At 30.8% G+C, this 19,124-nt stretch overlaps 1 protein-coding gene and 1 long non-coding RNA gene across 2 annotated transcripts in view; both read right to left on the reverse strand.

Moving 5' to 3' along the window:
• Positions 1-1,783: 1,783 nt before the first annotated feature.
• On the reverse strand, positions 1,784-2,557 carry LOC111614371. The gene is made up of 3 exons (XR_002754917.1): positions 2,428-2,557; positions 2,022-2,250; positions 1,784-1,883 (listed from the first exon to the last, which is right to left on the reverse strand). It is a non-coding gene; the product is annotated as an uncharacterized LOC111614371 (long non-coding RNA).
• A 3,432-nt stretch (positions 2,558-5,989) lies between these two features.
• Positions 5,990-19,124, reverse strand: part of LOC111614373 — a 28,528-nt gene continuing 15,393 nt past the window's right edge. Inside the window, exons 4-5 of the mRNA XM_023355745.1 lie at positions 6,438-6,585; positions 5,990-6,071 (exon numbers count right to left, since the gene is read on the reverse strand). Coding sequence (XP_023211513.1) covers positions 5,990-6,071; positions 6,438-6,585 — 230 coding nt within the window. The remainder of the gene's footprint in view (positions 6,072-6,437; positions 6,586-19,124) is intronic.

Raw genomic sequence — 19,124 nt, forward strand, 5'->3', positions numbered from 1 at the left:
AGTCAATCAGACTTAATGAAGGTATTATTAGTTATTCCAATCTACAAATTTCATATAAAATTCATTTGTACCCACAAAATTAAGTCTTTTGCACTTTTATGATAATGAATAGATATGAAAATTATTTTTTAAATAACATCTCATAATAACTGACAAAAAACAATTTTGTTTATGAGCTAGTTCATAGTTTTATTTTCAAATTCAAATACTTTTCAACAGAGATTTTTCTTATAATTTAATAAAATTACTTTTTTAGATCGTCAATGCTTAAATTTTATATCTTGTTATAACTGAAAATTGTTGGACTTCTTAATGGCGTCATTATAGTTCTGCGACAATCGAGTAAGTGCCTTTGCCGTATTTCTTAAACGAAGTAATTGAAAAAAAGTTTTGAAACTAGTAATAATATTTCCTTTTTCACACTTTTAACTTATAAACGTAGTGTTTTTTAACACATTGAAAACCATTCTTGAATTACTGTACATAATTAACTTTTAGTCTACTAATAGCATAACAATGTAAAGTTTTAGACGTATTATTATTTTTTTACATCGTAGGTTTGTTAATTTGGGATAATTTTCAGTGTGGCATTGCTTATATAATTTTAAAAATATGACTTTTAAAGCTAAATTACGACAGTAATTACATTGCATTAAGAATATTCCTCATTAGTTTATAAAGAATGTCTATCTTACATAAATCATTGTATAATAATATGTAAGTTATGTAAAAAAGTTATTGTTTTCTTCAGTTATTGAAAAGTTGATAATGTCGAACTCACCGAAACCTCAGTTTTTGATATTTGTTTTAACTTTTCTGATTTGTTTTTGTAATATTTACGAAATAATTTAAATTGTTTTACAAAAAAAAAATGTTTCAATGTTTTCTTTATAACTTATAATCTGCAATTTATTGTTGTTGGTATACAAATCCCTACTGAATAACGTTTTGAATTTTTATAAGAAAAATTAGTTTCTAAAACCAAAAGAAGAGTTAGTTTGCATAGAAATTCGTAACTTCATTGAATGTTCGTGTATAATCGAAACTTTAGAAATGCTGCATTAAATTGTTGCAATCATTTAATGCCATGTTGATTTTGTAAAATTAATGTTAATAGTAACTCACCCTTTTAGAATATCTTGTGTTTTATATTCAATTTTTTCGGCAAAATAGGTCTTTCCGGCATACTCGATGCTACTAGGATCTACGTCGATAGCAACGAGTTTCTTTAATTTTGGGCATTTTGGTAAGTGAAAGTCTTTGGTAACTCTTCCTGGACCACATCCAATATCCAACATAATATCGTCGTCGGACCATTCTATGTTTGAAAAGTGGAAATCTAGACATGATCTTACATAGAGATGTGCTACGTTTCTGGGTATTTTATCGAAATCTTCAGCTGTTCTTTCCATACTTGACTAAAATTAATAGAAATGTCGATTCAGATAAGCAATATATTTATATAGTAAAAAAACTTTAGTTTATCTTTAATAATATATTTCTGATAATGTCGTGTGACTTTATTTACCACTGCCTACCAAGAGAAATGTAAAATTACTGATAAAAACGTTTTATTTCTTTACTTCTTTATTATAAACGCCCATTGTCAGCATTGATAGGAGAGATTGTGTGGTATTTAAATAACACTGTGAGATTAAAGGTATCGAGATAATATATCATTTTCTGATATATCGTATCGCAATATTTTTTAATCTTCAAAAGAGTATTGTGACTTATCTAAAAATATATCTGAAAATATCTGAATAATTAGACATATGATACAGATCCGTTCGAAATTCGTGTTTGTTTACACTCTGTTTACAGAGATCTTTGTCCTTGACCGACTTCTCCTGTACTCGTTATTCTTTAAGCTTCTTTATCATCTGTATCGGTATCCATACTAATTTTGTAAATAACAGTAAAACATACGTTTCAAGACTGCTCTTTAAAACGGTAATTCAAGTAAAATGGTGATTTTATTTTATTTTATTAGTTATTAAGTCTTTAAAGTTCTAACATACCTATCACGATTTTTCATGCAAATAATACACATAAACACTATTGTCAATAAATAGCATAATAGTGTGACCGAAGAGTCGGCACCTCCTCGATGCCTTGTCAGGATGACATCACCGCGTCTTGGTTGACACGGAAACCTAACTAGGTTACGCGAGCGGTTGCATAACAGAGCGATTAGATTCTGGATGGAGGGAGTGAGAGATAGCACACCGGAAGTGATTCTTTCAGAGACTAGATTAACATAACAACAGTTTAGTGGGTAACGCTAAAAAATACATATCTTACAATATGTCGATAGATTCGATAGTAAGGTATTTTAACCTTACTATCTAATCTATAAGAACGGTCATTTAAGACCGTTCTTGAGAGAGAGAGAGAGCTTACAATAGTTTGCGTGGCGATAAGTACCTGGAGTTTGGTTGATTCTTGAATAGCTGATAATTGATAATCTGGTTCTTGACTTAATCCAAAGTTCTGGCGACGACGTTAATTCAAGTTTTGTTTGGCACTTAATAAACTTTGTTGCAATTAATCCAAATAGGAGGCACGTAATAAAGTCAGTTACAANTAGAATTTTTCTAATTGAGTGGTCCTTTCGTACTAACTGCTTTAATGATACTCTTTAGATAGAAACCAACCTGGATCACGCCGATTTGAACTCAGATTATGGAGATTTTTATAGGTCGAGCAGACCCCCTTCCACCCCTCTTGCGGGGTGGAGGAAACCTAATCCAACATCGAGGTCGCAAACATATTTGTCAATTCGAGCTTTTAATATACATTACGATGTTATCCTTAAAATAACTTATTTAAGCTTCAAAAATTTTGGGTATTAAAATAACATTATTTTAATATTCTGAAAGAGTTTTTCTTCTTACCGCCCCAATAAAACGTACCCTGGAGTTTGGTTGATTCTTGAATAGCTGATAATTGATAATCTGGTTCTTGACTTAATCCAAAGTTCTGGCGACGACGTTAATTCAAGTTTTGTTTGGCACTTAATAAACTTTGTTGCAATTAATCCAAATAGGAGGCACGTAATAAAGTCAGTTACAATTAATCCGAATAGGTGGTACGAAAAATGTCCGTTTGACGACTTCTATCCAGAGGAACGGTGGCGACTGTGACGAAAATCCGTTTGTAGCTATATTCATTTGACAACTTTGCAATAATAGGTCGGAATGTTATGTGAAAGCGTCAGTAGTAGTGGTTTGGGCAGCTTTGACCACAAAATTAATTTTCTAATTACAAATTTAAATTAAATTTATACAAGTAAGAATTAATAGCGAACGTATTCATAGAAATAATACTGTAAAATATTTAGGTATTGAAATTGATAAATTACGATGTAATAATCATATAAATACTTTAACACTGTATTTATCTAGATTTATTGTAATACTGAAAAGAATAATTAGTTATTTAAATTTTGAGACTGTTTTGCGTTTATATCGCGCTTTAATGGAACCTAAACTGCGTTATTTTATTTCCGTATGGGGTACAGCTTTTTCTTTTGTATTAAATAGGTTTCAAGTCATACAAAACAACTTTATTAGAGCATTATACAAGTTACCATATAATTCTTCTGTCAGTTCTTATTATAAACAGACTAAAATTGCCAAAATAAAAGTTTTATATAAAAAACGAGTTCTTCTAGACAGCTTTAAGCAAATAAAAGTGAGCAGGAAAGAATCTTATATAACTGAAGAGTTAAATAAATACTTTAGGCCTTCTTACTATAACTATCGATGGAAAAATAATTTGATTCTACCAAACATTAAGCACTGTTTTGGCCGAGACGTACAAATCCATCAACTTATCGATATATATAACTGAAATGGTTTGAAAGAAGAATACAAAGATTTGACTATTTACAGGCAATTTAAACGGGCTGCGAAAAAAAATCGAGCTGTGACTAGTTAAATTAATATGCCTCAATGTCCTTAATTTATTATTANAGCATTTTAGCCTTTTTACTAAACAGTAAAATTTAAAAAAAAAAAAGTTAAGAAAGAAACTCTCTAGTTCATCCTTTCATTCCAGTCTTAAATTATAAGACTAATTATTATGCTACTTTTGTACAGTCAAAATACTGCGGCTATTTATAATACATTGAAAAGGACTCATTTTAATTAATCCTAAAAAATATGTTTTTGATAAATAGACCAAGAGTTTTAGACTAGTTACTTAACTTTTGCCAGATATTTTATCTATTTAGATCAGGGGTGTCCAACCTTTTTGTTTCTCTGGGCCGCATTGGAACTTGCCTTGGGCCGCATGCGGCCCGCGGGCCGCGGGTTGGGCACCCCTGATTTAGATTATTTCTACTTATGCTAACAGTATTTTTACTATTAATATATTTAATAAAAAACTTGATTACTAATTAGTTTTAACTTTGAATTTTAACTTAATGATAAGATTTAGAATAATTTTATTCCTTTAGTAATACTCACTAACGAAAACTAATAATAATAGGGCTTGTCCCCTATCAATTACATGGAAGTTTCCCTTCCCTAATTCATTTTGACCAACATAACATTGGATAGTATACTTCTTTTTTCAAAACGCTTTCCTTCCTGTGAGAATTAAGAGAGCTTTAATATGCCTCAATGTCCTTAATTTATTATTATCTTATTTCGTTCACTAGTACGTATCTATTAACAGTACTTATTAAACTGGCTTTAAGTGTAAGTCAAGGAGAACAATCGGAGGTGGATTGGTTTAAAAACTTACTGTTAATAATGTTTAACTTTAATGGCTTGGTGGAAATCGGAATATAAAGAATTAGCCCTGAAGTGAATGTGTCATTCAAATACCTGCTGAGGGACGAACACATTGGAAAGGCAATATTAACACGTATGTGTCCAGGTAAATTACATAAAACAACAATTTTCTAATCTATGAAACTGAGTTGCAGCATCCTTAAAGTTATTTTAATAAGTCCTGTTAATAGACACTGGTGGACAGAATAAGATTATGATTGTGACTAGTTGTGTGTATTTTTATATTTATAATTTTTTCTGTTTTTTTAATCGTTTTGCTGATTATTTATTTTATATATTTTTATATCTTTTTTTTACCCTTGAAAAAGGCCAATAGCCATAAGGTCGTTTGGTTAGATAAATAAATAGATAATGAAATGTGGAGCTTTACTTGATACACATCTCTTAAATGTACATACAAATTTTTATTCAAAGTAAAAACTTTAGAAGTCATATCACAAAGAGGAATCCAGGATTACGGTATATGCTGGCAGTTTCGTACTAGCAGTTACTATGGCTGTTACCATACTATTCCAGGAGTGATCTGTTCGATTCTTTTGGCCGGTTGTAATTGTTTATGCCCAAGGACTATATTTAGTCACATTCAATCATTCATTATTTACTCATTAAGTTACCAGATTTTAATGTTTTCGTTGATCTCGTAACTGATTAATTGTCTAAGCAACCCCTCGATATGCTCCTAAAATAGCATACTTAGAATTTGAAGCCTTACCAGCAACCAAAATTGAGTAAACTTACACTTCAACAGCATAAAAAGAAAAGAATACATCATTTTAAGTCTATAAAATGAAATAAAGAGGGGTATAGTATTCATAAGATAAGTGCTATAGAAAGCCCAAAAATAGATGAAAAAAAAACGTGGTATAGATTATAGGTTTCTAAATTAGCTAATTCTTTAATAAATAGTTTAATAGCATCTGAGAAAGGCTGAAACAACCATAAAATGCCAAGTTTATTGGGCCCCTTTTGAATCTGGATATAGCCTAGTACTGCTCTTTCTAGTAAGGTAATAAATGCAACTCTTACCAAAACTATTACTAAAATTAATAAATAGGAAATAAATTTTTAAAAAATAATCAAAGAGAAAGGTCTATTTATGGAGCTAAGTCCATTGCATTATTTTGCTACATTGAATAAAGTTTCCTTTTTTAGTAGAATTTTTCTAATTGAGTGGTNAAATCTGTACTTTAAGCTTTCGTTCCAGTTCCAAATGGCAGATTGCAAATTGACGAATGTCTTGAAACCCATTCCGCATCTAAATAATTAAAACTATATTAATAAATCGAAAATTAAATTAAAGATTAAAACATTAAAAGAATTCTTCAAGTGTAAATAGCTAGTACCGTGAAAGCGATGCAGCATAGCAAACAGCCACAGATAATGCAGATGAATGAGCAAGCAATCATCAGTGCCATCACCAAAGTTCTAAAAATCCAATGCATATCGACGTACAAGTATGCGTAATACAGAAAGCTCGTGCCCCAAATTATTCCGAAATAAACAAGTACGAAAGCCAATTCGTATTTTGTGTTCAACTGATTTATGTAAATCCACAATTCTTGGTGGCGGATCATCAAATTTTGTAATTTCATTTTCAAATTTCTGTCTCTTCTTCTTATCGTAGACATTTCGTACTTAAGTTCTTCGTATTCTTTCTGGATGACAAGTATAAATAAAGCGGCTAACAGTAGACCATGCGCAGTTCCTCCTATAGTTAAACTCGTTACAAATGCCGTTTCAACTGTACATATGAGAGCTTCGAATCGAAACTGTTCTCTGTTCACTAGAGTCGGATAATAAACAGTCAGATTGAAAATTTGAAATAGAATCGTTAATGTTATTTTAATGAACGAAACGTAAAAGGAGACGTTTCTCATTAGAGTATTATTTTCCAAAATGAATTTCTCATAGAAATATCTGTTTTTCAATTTAGTAATTAGATTGAGCTTATTGCGATTGGTGAAGGTCAGGAGAATAGAGTAGCCGCAGAATATAAATAGAAATGAAGTTTTTATTATTTCAGCATCCTTCTTAAACACTTCGTACCATCCAAGACACAAAGCATATTCGTTTAAACCTGGTAACGATTGCCATAAGAAAAGGGCAGAAAATTGCCATAATAGAAACTGAACACATTGAAGATAGAGTTTTTTTACTTTTTGATTTTTAAGACAGTATATTCGCTGTTTGCAGGGATAAATTCGGTACGGATCTAAACCGAATATAAGGGCTGTTGTCCAACAGGGTCTCAAGAAACAACTCATGCAAATTTCCTCTTGGATATTCGAATTCATTTTGCAGTAGTGGCTTAAACTATGAAACAGTGCGATACGTACTCCTAACTGTAAGTTACGTAAGAATAATTCTGATCACCATAATTTTATCTGTGTATAAAGTTGCTTCAAGCGGATCGAAATTAAATTCTGTCATGCCTTATAAGCCGATGTTTATCACGAATGCATTCCTAGTTAATGGATTTTACGAATGGTACTGCAGTTACGTGGACTGTATAGTAAACAAGTAAATGCATTTTATGCATTTTAAAATGCATAAATCATATTTTATGGTTCTATCATTTTATAATAGAATATAAAATATGCATGCATTTTAAATGCATTGGGTATGCATTAATTTGTTTACTGTGCCAAAGAATTTAAAGAAGGTTTAATGAAATTGTGATTTTTCAATAAGATTGAAAACGAAATCTGCCCAAAAGATTTTGGGCAGATTTCGTCTTCAATCTTATTGAAAAATAATTCTCTTTGAGACGAAAATTTACTGATGAATTTGTCATTAATTTCTTTTTAAAAGAGAATAAGGCGATGTCTCGTAGATAATAAGTGCCTCTTTCCGGTACAACAATTAGATAACATACCCAGCTAAAACTCATAGGACAATTCAAAATATAAATATAAACGCGTAAGTAAACATTAAAACCATTAATTATAATAAAGTATTTTTTACAAATGCTTTAAATTTGTGCAGATCTAGATAAAACTTGTCCTCGAGATTTTCAATTGCTTTATTATGGCGATACGAAAATGATTGGCTTGTACACTGAAACGGCAAAAAGTCGTGTTAATGCAGGTGTTTTGTNCAGGGACAAATTCGGTACGGATCTAAACCGAATATAAGGGCTGTTGTCCAACAGGGTCTCAAGAAACAACTCATGCAAATTTCCTCTTGGATATTCGCATTCATCTTGCTGTAGTGGCTTAAACTATAAAACAATGGGATACGTACTCCTAACTGTAGGTTACGTAAGAATAATTCTGATCACCCATACTTTTATCTGCGTATAAAGTTGTTTTAAGAAGAACGAAATTAAATTCTGTCATGCCTTATAAGCCGATGTTTATCACGAATGCATTCCTAGTTAATGGATTTTACCAACTGTACCGCATTTATGTGGTTAGTATGGTAAACAAGTAAATGCATTTTATGCATTTTAAAATTCATATGGTCATATTTTATGATTCTATCATTTCATAATAGAATATAAAATATGCATGCATTCTAAATGCATTGGGTATGCATTAATTTGTTTACTGTTCCAAAGAATTTAAAGATGTTTAATGAAATTGTGATTTTTCAATAAGATTGAAGACCAAATCTGCCCATAAGATTTTGGGCAGATTTCGTCTTCAATCTTATTGAAAAATAATTCTCTTTGAGACGAAAATTTACTGATGAATTTGTCATTAATTTCTTTTTAAAAGAGAATAAGGCGATGTCTCGTAGATAATAAGTGCCTCTTTCCGGTACAACAATTAGATAACATACCCAGCTAAAACTCATAGGACAATTCAAAATATAAATATAAACGCGTAAGTAAACATTAAAACCATTAATTATAATAAAGTATTTTTTACAAATGCTTTAAATTTGTGCAGATCTAGATAAAACTTGTCCTCGAGATTTTCAATTGCTTTATTATGGCGATACGAAAATGATTGGTTTGTGACATTCAAACGGCAAAATGTCGTGTTAATGCAGGCGTTTTGTCTTGTTGTCGGAACTACACCTTTGAATGGCCAGTGCCCATCAATTGGCACAAGAATACGCCGAAGCCGCAGCCAGAGAACGTCAAAAAATACATCGCCGAACTCATAAAATTCCTACATATCAGGTGGGCGATCGAGTCTTCCTTAACGAGGTTGTTCTACCTCAAGGGGTAAAACGAAAATTAGCACCCCCATGGTCCGGCCCATTTCGTATCATATCCAAATTAAGTCCTGTCACGTTCCTTAACGAGAATATTGAAACGAAGAAACAACTCCAAGTTCACGCTAATAAATTGTAATATTCCACCGCTAGACAAGCATTCGAAAAGTCAAAAAGTTTAAACCGATCTCCTATGCCAACATCCACACAACCTAACCGGGGAAATTCTTCTCATCCCGGGAAATCCCACAAATTTCTTAAAAATTCACTTTTTTCTTATTTTGTTGAGGAAATTTTGCAAATAGAAAGTATAATTAACCCATAAACTGTCCGAATACATTTGTATTTATTAATTTTAAGCCTGCTTATTAGTTTTTTAAATGTTTGCATGTTATGACATCTCACAGATTGTCAATAATCAATATGTATTTGTGGCAGGACTCTGAAAATTCTTTACTTGTCAGAACCTGTAATATCTGGAATAATTGTGCCAATGCTGACTTAATCTTAGTTATGCCCAGTAGCTTGAATAACTGCATTATGTCAGATTGTGCAAATTGAACAAGGATAGAGTTGAGTACAAATTCTGCAAATATGAATATTTTTTTCATAAAACTGATTATTAACATCAAACAAACTACCGAGTTGTTGGGTTATAAGCTTGATATCACTTTTAAAGCAGCCGAGGTAGACAAATCAACAATACTTGAGAGCAAAAGAAGTACTGCAATGCATCTCGAAAACAAACTAGAAATCTTTGAGGGTATGGATGAAAAAACACATTTGTCTTCTCTTAAATGCATTAAAGAAGATTCTACTCGCACCCATTGAATTGGAAAGGGCTTAGTAATTAGCGGGACTTTTCTTTATTAAAATAATAACCAGATTGAGTGATCGGAGTATTGACCATCTTTGCTTTTCAAACTCTTATAAAATTTTACAATAATATTTTGTACTAGCTTTTGCCCGCGGCATCGCTCGCGTTAAGAAGTATTATTATTAATCAAACACAAAACAAAACAAATGCCAAATACAAAGCAGAGTCTATAACCAAAACTACTAAACCGAAACAAAGCAAATGCAATCCAAAATATGCCACGAAAAGAACAGCCAAAATCATCAAATATAATCCGCTAGAAATATTTAGGTATAGTATGTACTATTAGATACGGCGGCCACTCATCATCGGGTATATGTAACTCAGTGAAAACAACGATAGCGCGTTTTAAAATACTACTAACGCCATCTATTGTCAACATTTAGAACTAAAAATTATTTTGTTCGTCTTAATTTATTCGTTCATCCCCTATTTTATCCCCTTAGGGGTGGAATTTATCAAAATCCTTTCTTAGGGGATGCCTACGTCATAGTAGCTTTATGCATGCAAAGTCTCAGCCCGATCGATTTAAAATTGACAAAGTTTCATACAAACTTTCATCCCCTATTTTATCCCCTTGGGGGTAGAATTCATCAAAATCCTTTCTTAGCGGATGCCTACGTCATAACATCTACCTGCATGCCAAATTTCAGCCCGATCCGTCCAGTGGTTTGGGCTGTGCGTTGATAGATCACTACGTCAGTCACCTTTGAGTTATATATATTTAGATTATGTTTTATTTAAAAAATGAAAATTATCTTCTGACTTAGAAGTTTGATGTAAATTCACTTTTTCTTTAAATTTTTAACTCAATTCAAAGGCTTTTTTTGTAAGCAGTTTCCAACAAACTTTAATAAATTTTTTCTATTTGTGAAAATTTCTACATAATTCAAAGGTAATTTTCATATATATTTTACAGAGCATTATTAACATTATGATTTTGGAGGTTGCAGTGTGTATTAAATTACTTTTAAAATTAAAAAATAAATATATCATTCCGTATCAAGATATTTTTTATCTTAAAAGTAATTAATTAGATACCAAGATCCCAGGAAACAGTTCACTTTTTTCCCAAAATCCCGGGACAAGCAAGAGACTGGGAAATGAGAAACCCTATTATGTATTGTCTAGTCAAAAGAGATGCAACAGCATTTCAAAGTCATTCCTAGATTTATAATTTGATGATTTTGTTCATATTGGGATGTTTTACAGCCATAGCCAGCATAATGAGGATTAACCTGTACATTATCATGGGAACCTATGCTTAAGCAGCCTCAGTATCTTCAGAAGACTCCACAAAGTCTTTTTTACTTGATCCCACAAAATTTGGAGCTATTTTCATCTACAACCTTATAAATATGATGACCAACATTAATTCATATTTAATTATAAAATTTGATATACAATTTTTTCTGATTATTTGTAAGTTAAGCATCTTTATATAAATTTAAAATAATTTATTATTGTGAAAACTGAGGGGGTCGTGAGGTTAGCTCGGGCCCTTCCTACCAGCTTCTGGTCGGGGGATGGCTAGGAGTGCTTTTAAATCGAGTGGAGAGTACACGTGTAAGCCAATAGGTGTTGATCGTTTCTGATAAATAGACAGGTTTTAAATTAAACATAATCACAATTTAATATTTCTAACATACAATAAGGTTACGAGTATATCTAAATATGGCATTATATTATACGCGTACAACGATATATTCGCGACAAACTTATAGTAAGCAGCGGATACACGTTATACTCTACTTAACCTAAAAATACGAGAGAGAGTGAGTGTACAATTAGGTTAAAAATATCTCCAATAAATCATGTCTTCTTTACACAACATCATCAGGACTATCGTGGACCGTGGAGTTGTCAGGGAAGGTGCAGCAATCAAGTCTCGAGCGGTCCATGGAGTAGAGGTTCAAATAGAGGTTCTGGGCCTGGAGACTTCCTATTGATGATCGCTACAAAATGTGGGTGCGATCCATTTTTTATTCTATTCCCGTAGGGGAGCTACTGGGGGGATTCTGATGCAAAGGTGGTCTATGTTTGATTCGTGTCCTCGTGCTGTTTATGTTAATTGTCAGGAATTGAACCTTGCGACAAATTTATTACCTCTTTCTATCCAGTATAATTATTCATTCCCTCTGATAACATCTGTCAAACATACTAAATTAATGGCCGGTCAGTGTTTGCGTTACAACCTTAGTAATAATTGTAAAACTGGAAAGATATTCAATCTGTCTTATCTATTAAGAAATCCGACGAAATAAAATGTGTGTGGGTTTTTCCACTTGGTGATTTTATTCTCTACTCAACCTTTGACTCAATTCTCTCGTCATTGTCAAAACATATAACTAGATAATTTAATTATTTAATTACTTACCTTTCGAATCTCACATTATCTATATCTATATCTATATACACTATATAAAAATGGACGTGTGTGTCCCTATATTTCACTTTTCTGCAAAAACTACACATCGCACGTGAATGGTGTTTGTATGTAGTAGTAGCTCCAAGTCTCCATTCGTGCACTATGGTGGTTGCGTTTCGATAGCTATAAGGGTGCGGGAGATATGGGGGGATTAAAGTGATTGACTTCGAAGATGTGTAACAATGGAAGTGTCAACAATAGAAGAACAGGAGCAGATTTTTTTCATTAAATGAAATGTTTGGTCATGTGTAATCACATTATTTTCATTTCAATTATACAAAATTTGTAATATTTCTGATATACATTAAATATTTCACTCAAGATTTGAAGTTAGTAAATTTTCAATTCATTTTGACTCACCTCTGGAAAAAGGTTAGCCATTGCTGATCTAGAACCTATCCCAAAATTTAGTTTTTTGAGACATGTGGTTTATAAACAAGGACGTAAACATAATTGTGGCATTTCCTACAAATCACTCTCAGTTTTACTTTATTAATATAATAAAATTTGGCAATAATTAATATTTATTTATTGTTTAAATTTTCAGGAGAGATCCTTTTCAAGATTTCTTCGAACAACCAGAATGTTCGGAATGTGAAACGTGGGAAGATGACCAGTCCGAGTTCTTTGGCAGTAGGTTTGGATCTTTTGGTCACGGTTCTCTCTTTACTGAAGCTTCGGAAATGTTTAAGCACTTTGAAGAGATGTTTCGTAACATTGGTTTAGCGGAATTTCCGTCGTCTTGCTTTGTTAAGATAGTTGTATGAATGTGCATTATTTCATTCTTAAAAGAATTGACACACAATCTCCTAAGATTGGTATTTTATTTGATATTTCTGTTTTACATATTTGATGGCATATCTTACTATAAATTGGAAAGTACACAAATACTTTGTTTTATTTATATTTAACACATTAGCTATTCAAAGAAACAAACATTAAAAACAAAAAAAAAGCTATTTGTAAATTTATAATCTTTATTTTTTATTATGTAAAGTTGGTAAATTGATTATTCATTGTTTTAAATTACTCTGGTTAATTTTACATACAAGTATATTTTTTTAAATAATTTGTATTTGTCACATTTTGGTTTATATAGGTTTAATTTTTAATTTCATTTTGTTTTACACTTTCTTAACAATTACATTTGTTGAAATTTTTGTAATATTTTGTATCAATGAACTGTATATTGAATTGAACAAAAAGTTTTTTCACTTTTTTATAAAAAGCTGAAGATCATTTTAGAAAAAAAAGCGCGATATAACCGAGTACTAAAAATTCTGAGCTTGTACTAAACAGATTATATATGCTATGCAATATCTATCCTCTATTCCTTCATCAGCAAGTATTTTCGATATAAAATAAGCTTAGTTTTTCAATACTGAACTTTATTCTCGGTTATCTCGTATTATTAATTGACGTTCACGTAAACACCGATACCACCAACGCCCATTTAGCATTGTTTCTTTAACAATGACATTTAAATTAATTAAAGACGATATAAAAACAAAATATCAGTTGCGATTTTATTATACAGTACTATATTTCACAATAAAACGGTGAAATGCGTTTTATTCCAACAAACAATCAATTGGAAATAGATAAACAATCAAATTTAATAGATAAAGAGAAAAGTTTTGTTAAAATAAGGTATATCCCTAAGATATTTGAAAGAATTAAGAAAATATTAAATAGTAGAATCAATCTAATACCGGAAAAAGTAAATACAACAAAAAACCATTTATGTTATAGAAATCAAGGAAATTACGATATATCAGAAGAAAAAGGTGTTGTATATTCATTTAATTGTAGTTGTAAACCAGAAAAAATATATATAGGAGAAACGAAAAGGAAACTAAAAATAATAATAAATGAACACATCAGAGCAATCAAGAGAAATTATGCAAATTCAGTAGTCGCAGAGCATTGTAATAATACAGGTTGTGAAATAGTATTGAATTCCGTAAAAATAAAGAAAAAAGAGAAGAATAATTACAAAAGACAGCTTTATGAACATATGTATATAATCAGACAAAATAATAGAATAAACAGCAATAATGGCAGAGAAATCCACCAATCATGGTTAAGATTTATAGAAAAAGGGGTGTGTCCAAAAGATGATAAGAACGATGGAAAGAAATGGAAACGAGGTGTGAGACAAACAGAAAGAGAACAAATGTAAGTTGTAATAACAGAAAATAAATGTATAAAATTGATATAATGTAATAGAATTTGGTTTAATGTAGGTTTAAGATAATTGTAATTGCGATATTGTTGATAAAATTTGAATATCCAGTGGAGCAAGAAATTAAGGAAAACTGGAAAAATGTAAGAATTTTATTGAATATTTTGTCGGAAAATTTTAAAAATGTAAATTTTAATAAATTTTTATTGTTTATAGAACATATTTAAATACCTGCTGAGGAGGGACGTGTATTGTGTATGTGTCCAGGTATACGAAATAAAATAAAAATTGTTTTCTGTTAATCTTTGTAATATTATCTGTAAAACCAGTATAATAAGTCCTGATAATAGAAGATAGTCGAATTTATAGTCGAAAATTTACATATTAATAAGGAAAAAAGGACATTGAGGCAATTTAATTAAATAATTTTGTTAACACATTTGTATAGATAAAATACAAACCATCACAAATGTATACTACCTGCTTTTTTGTAGTGTGAAGAACGTAAGCCATTCTAAAATACTAAGTGTTTCGTACGAAATTATCTAATTTTGATTCGTCATCAAAATTAGCGGTTTAAGATATATGAAAGCAATGAGCGGCGTCTGATGGTATATCTCATTACGTGTTCCTTAGGTATTTTATATTGCAAGATGGAGCATGAATCGAATCGTGAGCATTATTGTTTCGTCATGGCTTTGCACAAGAGAAACCACACATTATGTTCTGGTGTGCCCGACACGTTGCAGCCAAGATCTACCGATCTGACCTCCATACATTTTTATCTGTGGGGTTACCTGAAAAATATAGTTTGTGCCGATTCAGTTAGTACATTAAACATTAAGATCATCCGGAGAGTATCATTGTAGCATTCAACACTCCGAGACAGGACATGGGCAGTATAGTACATAGCAGTGATACCGCATTAGGATTTCTCATTTTCCGGTCTTGTACCGGGATTCCGAGAAATACATAAATCTTGTAATCAAATCATATAATTTTTTTCATTTTTTAAAGTAATTTACTACGTTCTGCAACCTCCAAAATCACATTAATAATGCTGTGTAAGATATATGTAAAAATTACTTTTGAATTCCGTAGAAATTTTCACAAATGGAAAAATTTTATTAGTGTTTGCTGGAAACTCCATACAACAACAACACCAAAATGCTTTGAATTGAGTTAAAATTAAAAAAATAAATAAACATAGATCAAACTTCTTACTTAAAAGGTAATTTTCGTTTTTTAAATAAAACATAATACAAAATTTTTTGTATTATGTTTTATTTAAATTCTTATTCTGATTCTTATTTTTGTAATGAAAAGTCTTACTACGGATAATGCCCTTTCCGATTCAATTGATGTGAGTTAAATTCTATCTTCTCTTAAATGCATTAAACACATGTTATGTGTTTTTTCCTGTAACCTGGAAGATTTCTAGTTCGTTTTCGAGATTGTAGTACTTCTTTTGCTCTTTAGTATTCTTGATTTGTCTACCTAGGCTGCTTTAATAGAAACATCAAGCTTATGGCCCAATAATTAGGCAGTAGGTTTGTCTTTAACAATCAGGTTTATGAAGAAAAATATCATACTTGCAGACATCATACTCGTTTGTATCCTTGCCCAATTTCACAACCTGGCGTTGCGCAGTTATTAAAGCTGTTGTGCGTGATTAAAAATTAAGACAGCATAACTACAATTATTCCAGATATTACATGTTCTGACAAGTAAAGAATTTTCACAGTTCTGCCACAAATAAGCTGCATATTTATTATTGACTATTTGTGACATGCCATAAAGAGCAAAAATTTTAAAAAGTAATAAGTAGGAGTAAAATTAATACATACAAATGTTTTCTAACAGTCTATAAGTTAATTATACTCTCTGTTTGCAAACTTTTTCAAATTTAACACAAAATAAGAAAAAAGTGAACTTTTAAGAAATTCGCGAGATTTTCCGGAATATTTCCCAGGATAAAAAAATCGTTTGAGAAATCCAATTTTATACCGCATCCAAAGCACAGCACTAATGTTGCCACTAGGAATTCCGGAGCACACCAAGAGTTATGATGGTTTTTACCCAGAAACATACTGAAATTTTCTCTCATGCAGAACTTTTCCTGAACATATAACTTTAGCTGTTAATAATTTTAAACCAGTTCGAATTGGGTACGTTAGGGCGAAACAATGAGTATGTTGTTATATATTTAAAAAAAAACAATTTAAGTTATATTTTGATTTGTCTGATCATTTTTTTGAATTGTTGTAACTCATCATAAGTGAGGAAAGTACTTTTAATATAATCAGTTTCTATTACTTGTTAGTGTATTAGATAAAGTTGAGTTTTTAAATTGTTTTTTAATTGATTAACTAAACAATTTTTTGAATCTTTATTTGTATAGGCATATAATCAGCCTTATGTATAATTAAATGTATTGTTAAAATTGAAATAACATTACAATAAGAAAATATAACGTGTTTTTAATGACTGTAAAATTTTATAAATATATGTATTGCACTTTAAATTAAAAACTAATTGAATAAAAGGTATTTATTTCAATGTCTATAAGTAAAAAAATAAATTATTTAGTTTGCGGAATTTGCAAAATATGTATTGTTTTAGTATGTTTCATTATACGTTGATCATACGTAATTGAGATATTATAATTAAAAAGTTTCTACTAGCTGTTTTGTTGAGAAATTATTCATGTAATACACAGAAACGTTCTCAATCTATTTTACAGGCTCTCATCAGGTTTAAAACACAATATCTTAATCATTACAAAATAGAACATTCGAATAAAGGAATGTTCGAAATTTTACATTTAAACGCGTTTTCCTATATGTAATTGGAGACGTGTATAAATTGGTACAAAAAAGTTTTCAACTTTTTGTACCAATTTATTATTTACTCTGTATAAACAGTTTATATTTTGTGATCTGAAATAATTTCATTCAACAAATTTACATTTGCGATTTTAATTTACTCAAAAAATCAATTTTTTGTTATTTGAAATAATTTCATTCAACAAATTTTTATTTGCGATTTTAATTTACTCAAAAAATCAATTTTTTGTTATTTGAAATAATTTCATTCAACAAATTTTTATTTGCGATTTTAATTTACTCAAAAAATCAATTTTTTGTTATTTGAAATAATTTCATTCAACAAATTTTTATCTGCAATATTAAAAATTTTTATGTAATTTTAATTTCGTGATCAGTGCTATTTATTCTTTATGTGAACATACATTGAAAAATTAATTTTGTGATCAAAGCTGCCCAAACCACTACTACTACGTACTAGCGCTGCCATTGACTTATGTGTAACTGGAATGCTTTGAAAGAAGAATACAATGATTTGACTACTTATACGCAATTTAAACTGGCTGTAAAAAAATCGAGCTGTGACTAGTTGTGTGTATTTTTATTTTTATTATTTATTCTGTTTTTTTTACTGTTTTGCTAATTATTTATTTCATATATGTTGTACTTTTTGTTTCTTTTTGACCCTTTGAAAAGGCCAAGACCATAGAGTCGTTTGGTAAAACATATATATATATATGGACGTATGTGTGCCTATATTTCACTCTGCAACCAAAACTACACATCGCACATGAATGGTGTTTGTGTGTGGTAGTAGCCCCAAGTCTCCCATTGTGCACTATGGTGGTTGCGTCTCGATAGCTATAAGGGTATGGGAGATATGGGGGTTGAAGGTATTTGACTTCGAAAATGTGTAACAATGAAAGTGTTAAGAGAAAGCGGCTTGCAAGATTTACAGGCGCAGATGCTGCTTTTTGCGTTTTTCCAAAAAATCGAACATATTTTTAGACCCATATAAAAATTCTCTAATTAGTCTGGAAACGTGGGACCTTATTCTTGCATTCTGTAAAAACAGGTAAGATTGGCTATAATGTAATCTTAATAGTCGAATATTCGAAAATATTTTGGAATAGTCGAGGACCGTTATGTGTGAGTAGTTGCGATTGCTTTTGGCGAAGTGTGACGCACACGCTTCAGTTGATTTTTCATAAGTAAACGTGTACGAATAACAGAAAAAAGTAGAAAGTGAAAAATGAGTAGTGAAGTGTGAAAAGTAAAAATATAAAAAACAATGCCAAAGCGAAAGAAAGAATTTTTCTGGTCTCGAATCATATCTCAAAGGCAAAAGATGGCGCGGAGAAATGAAACCACGAAAGAAAGTAAAGTACATCTAACATTGCTACGAGAAAATTAACAACGAAACAGAAATAATCAGACAGAAGAGCAACTTGAAAATTATAGGGAAACGCGTCAAATCAGAGAAAATTATGTAGAGAAAGAAAATCAGTCTTTTACATATATAAAACAACTATATTACATATAAATGTACAAACAAATAAAAACCCAACGAAGCGGTTACTTGCAGCTAGTAAATAAATAAATAAATAATGGAATGAGCAGCTTCCTTTAATAAACATATCTTAAACGTACGTACAATTTTTTTTTTTAAAGTAAGAACTTTAGAAGTCATCTCACAAAGAGGTATCCAGGATTACGATATATACCAAATGTTTCGTAATAGTAGTTAGTATGGCCTGGAATAGTATGGCTGTTACCATACTATTCCAGGCGTGGTCTGTTCGTTTCTTTTGAGCGGTTGTCAATGTTTATGCCCAAGGACAAT

This window comes from Centruroides sculpturatus, unplaced genomic scaffold (genome assembly GCF_000671375.1).
Source record: "Centruroides sculpturatus isolate CEXI.00-Female unplaced genomic scaffold, Cexi_2.0 scaffold2147, whole genome shotgun sequence".
Classification (NCBI taxonomy): domain Eukaryota; kingdom Metazoa; phylum Arthropoda; class Arachnida; order Scorpiones; family Buthidae; genus Centruroides; species Centruroides sculpturatus.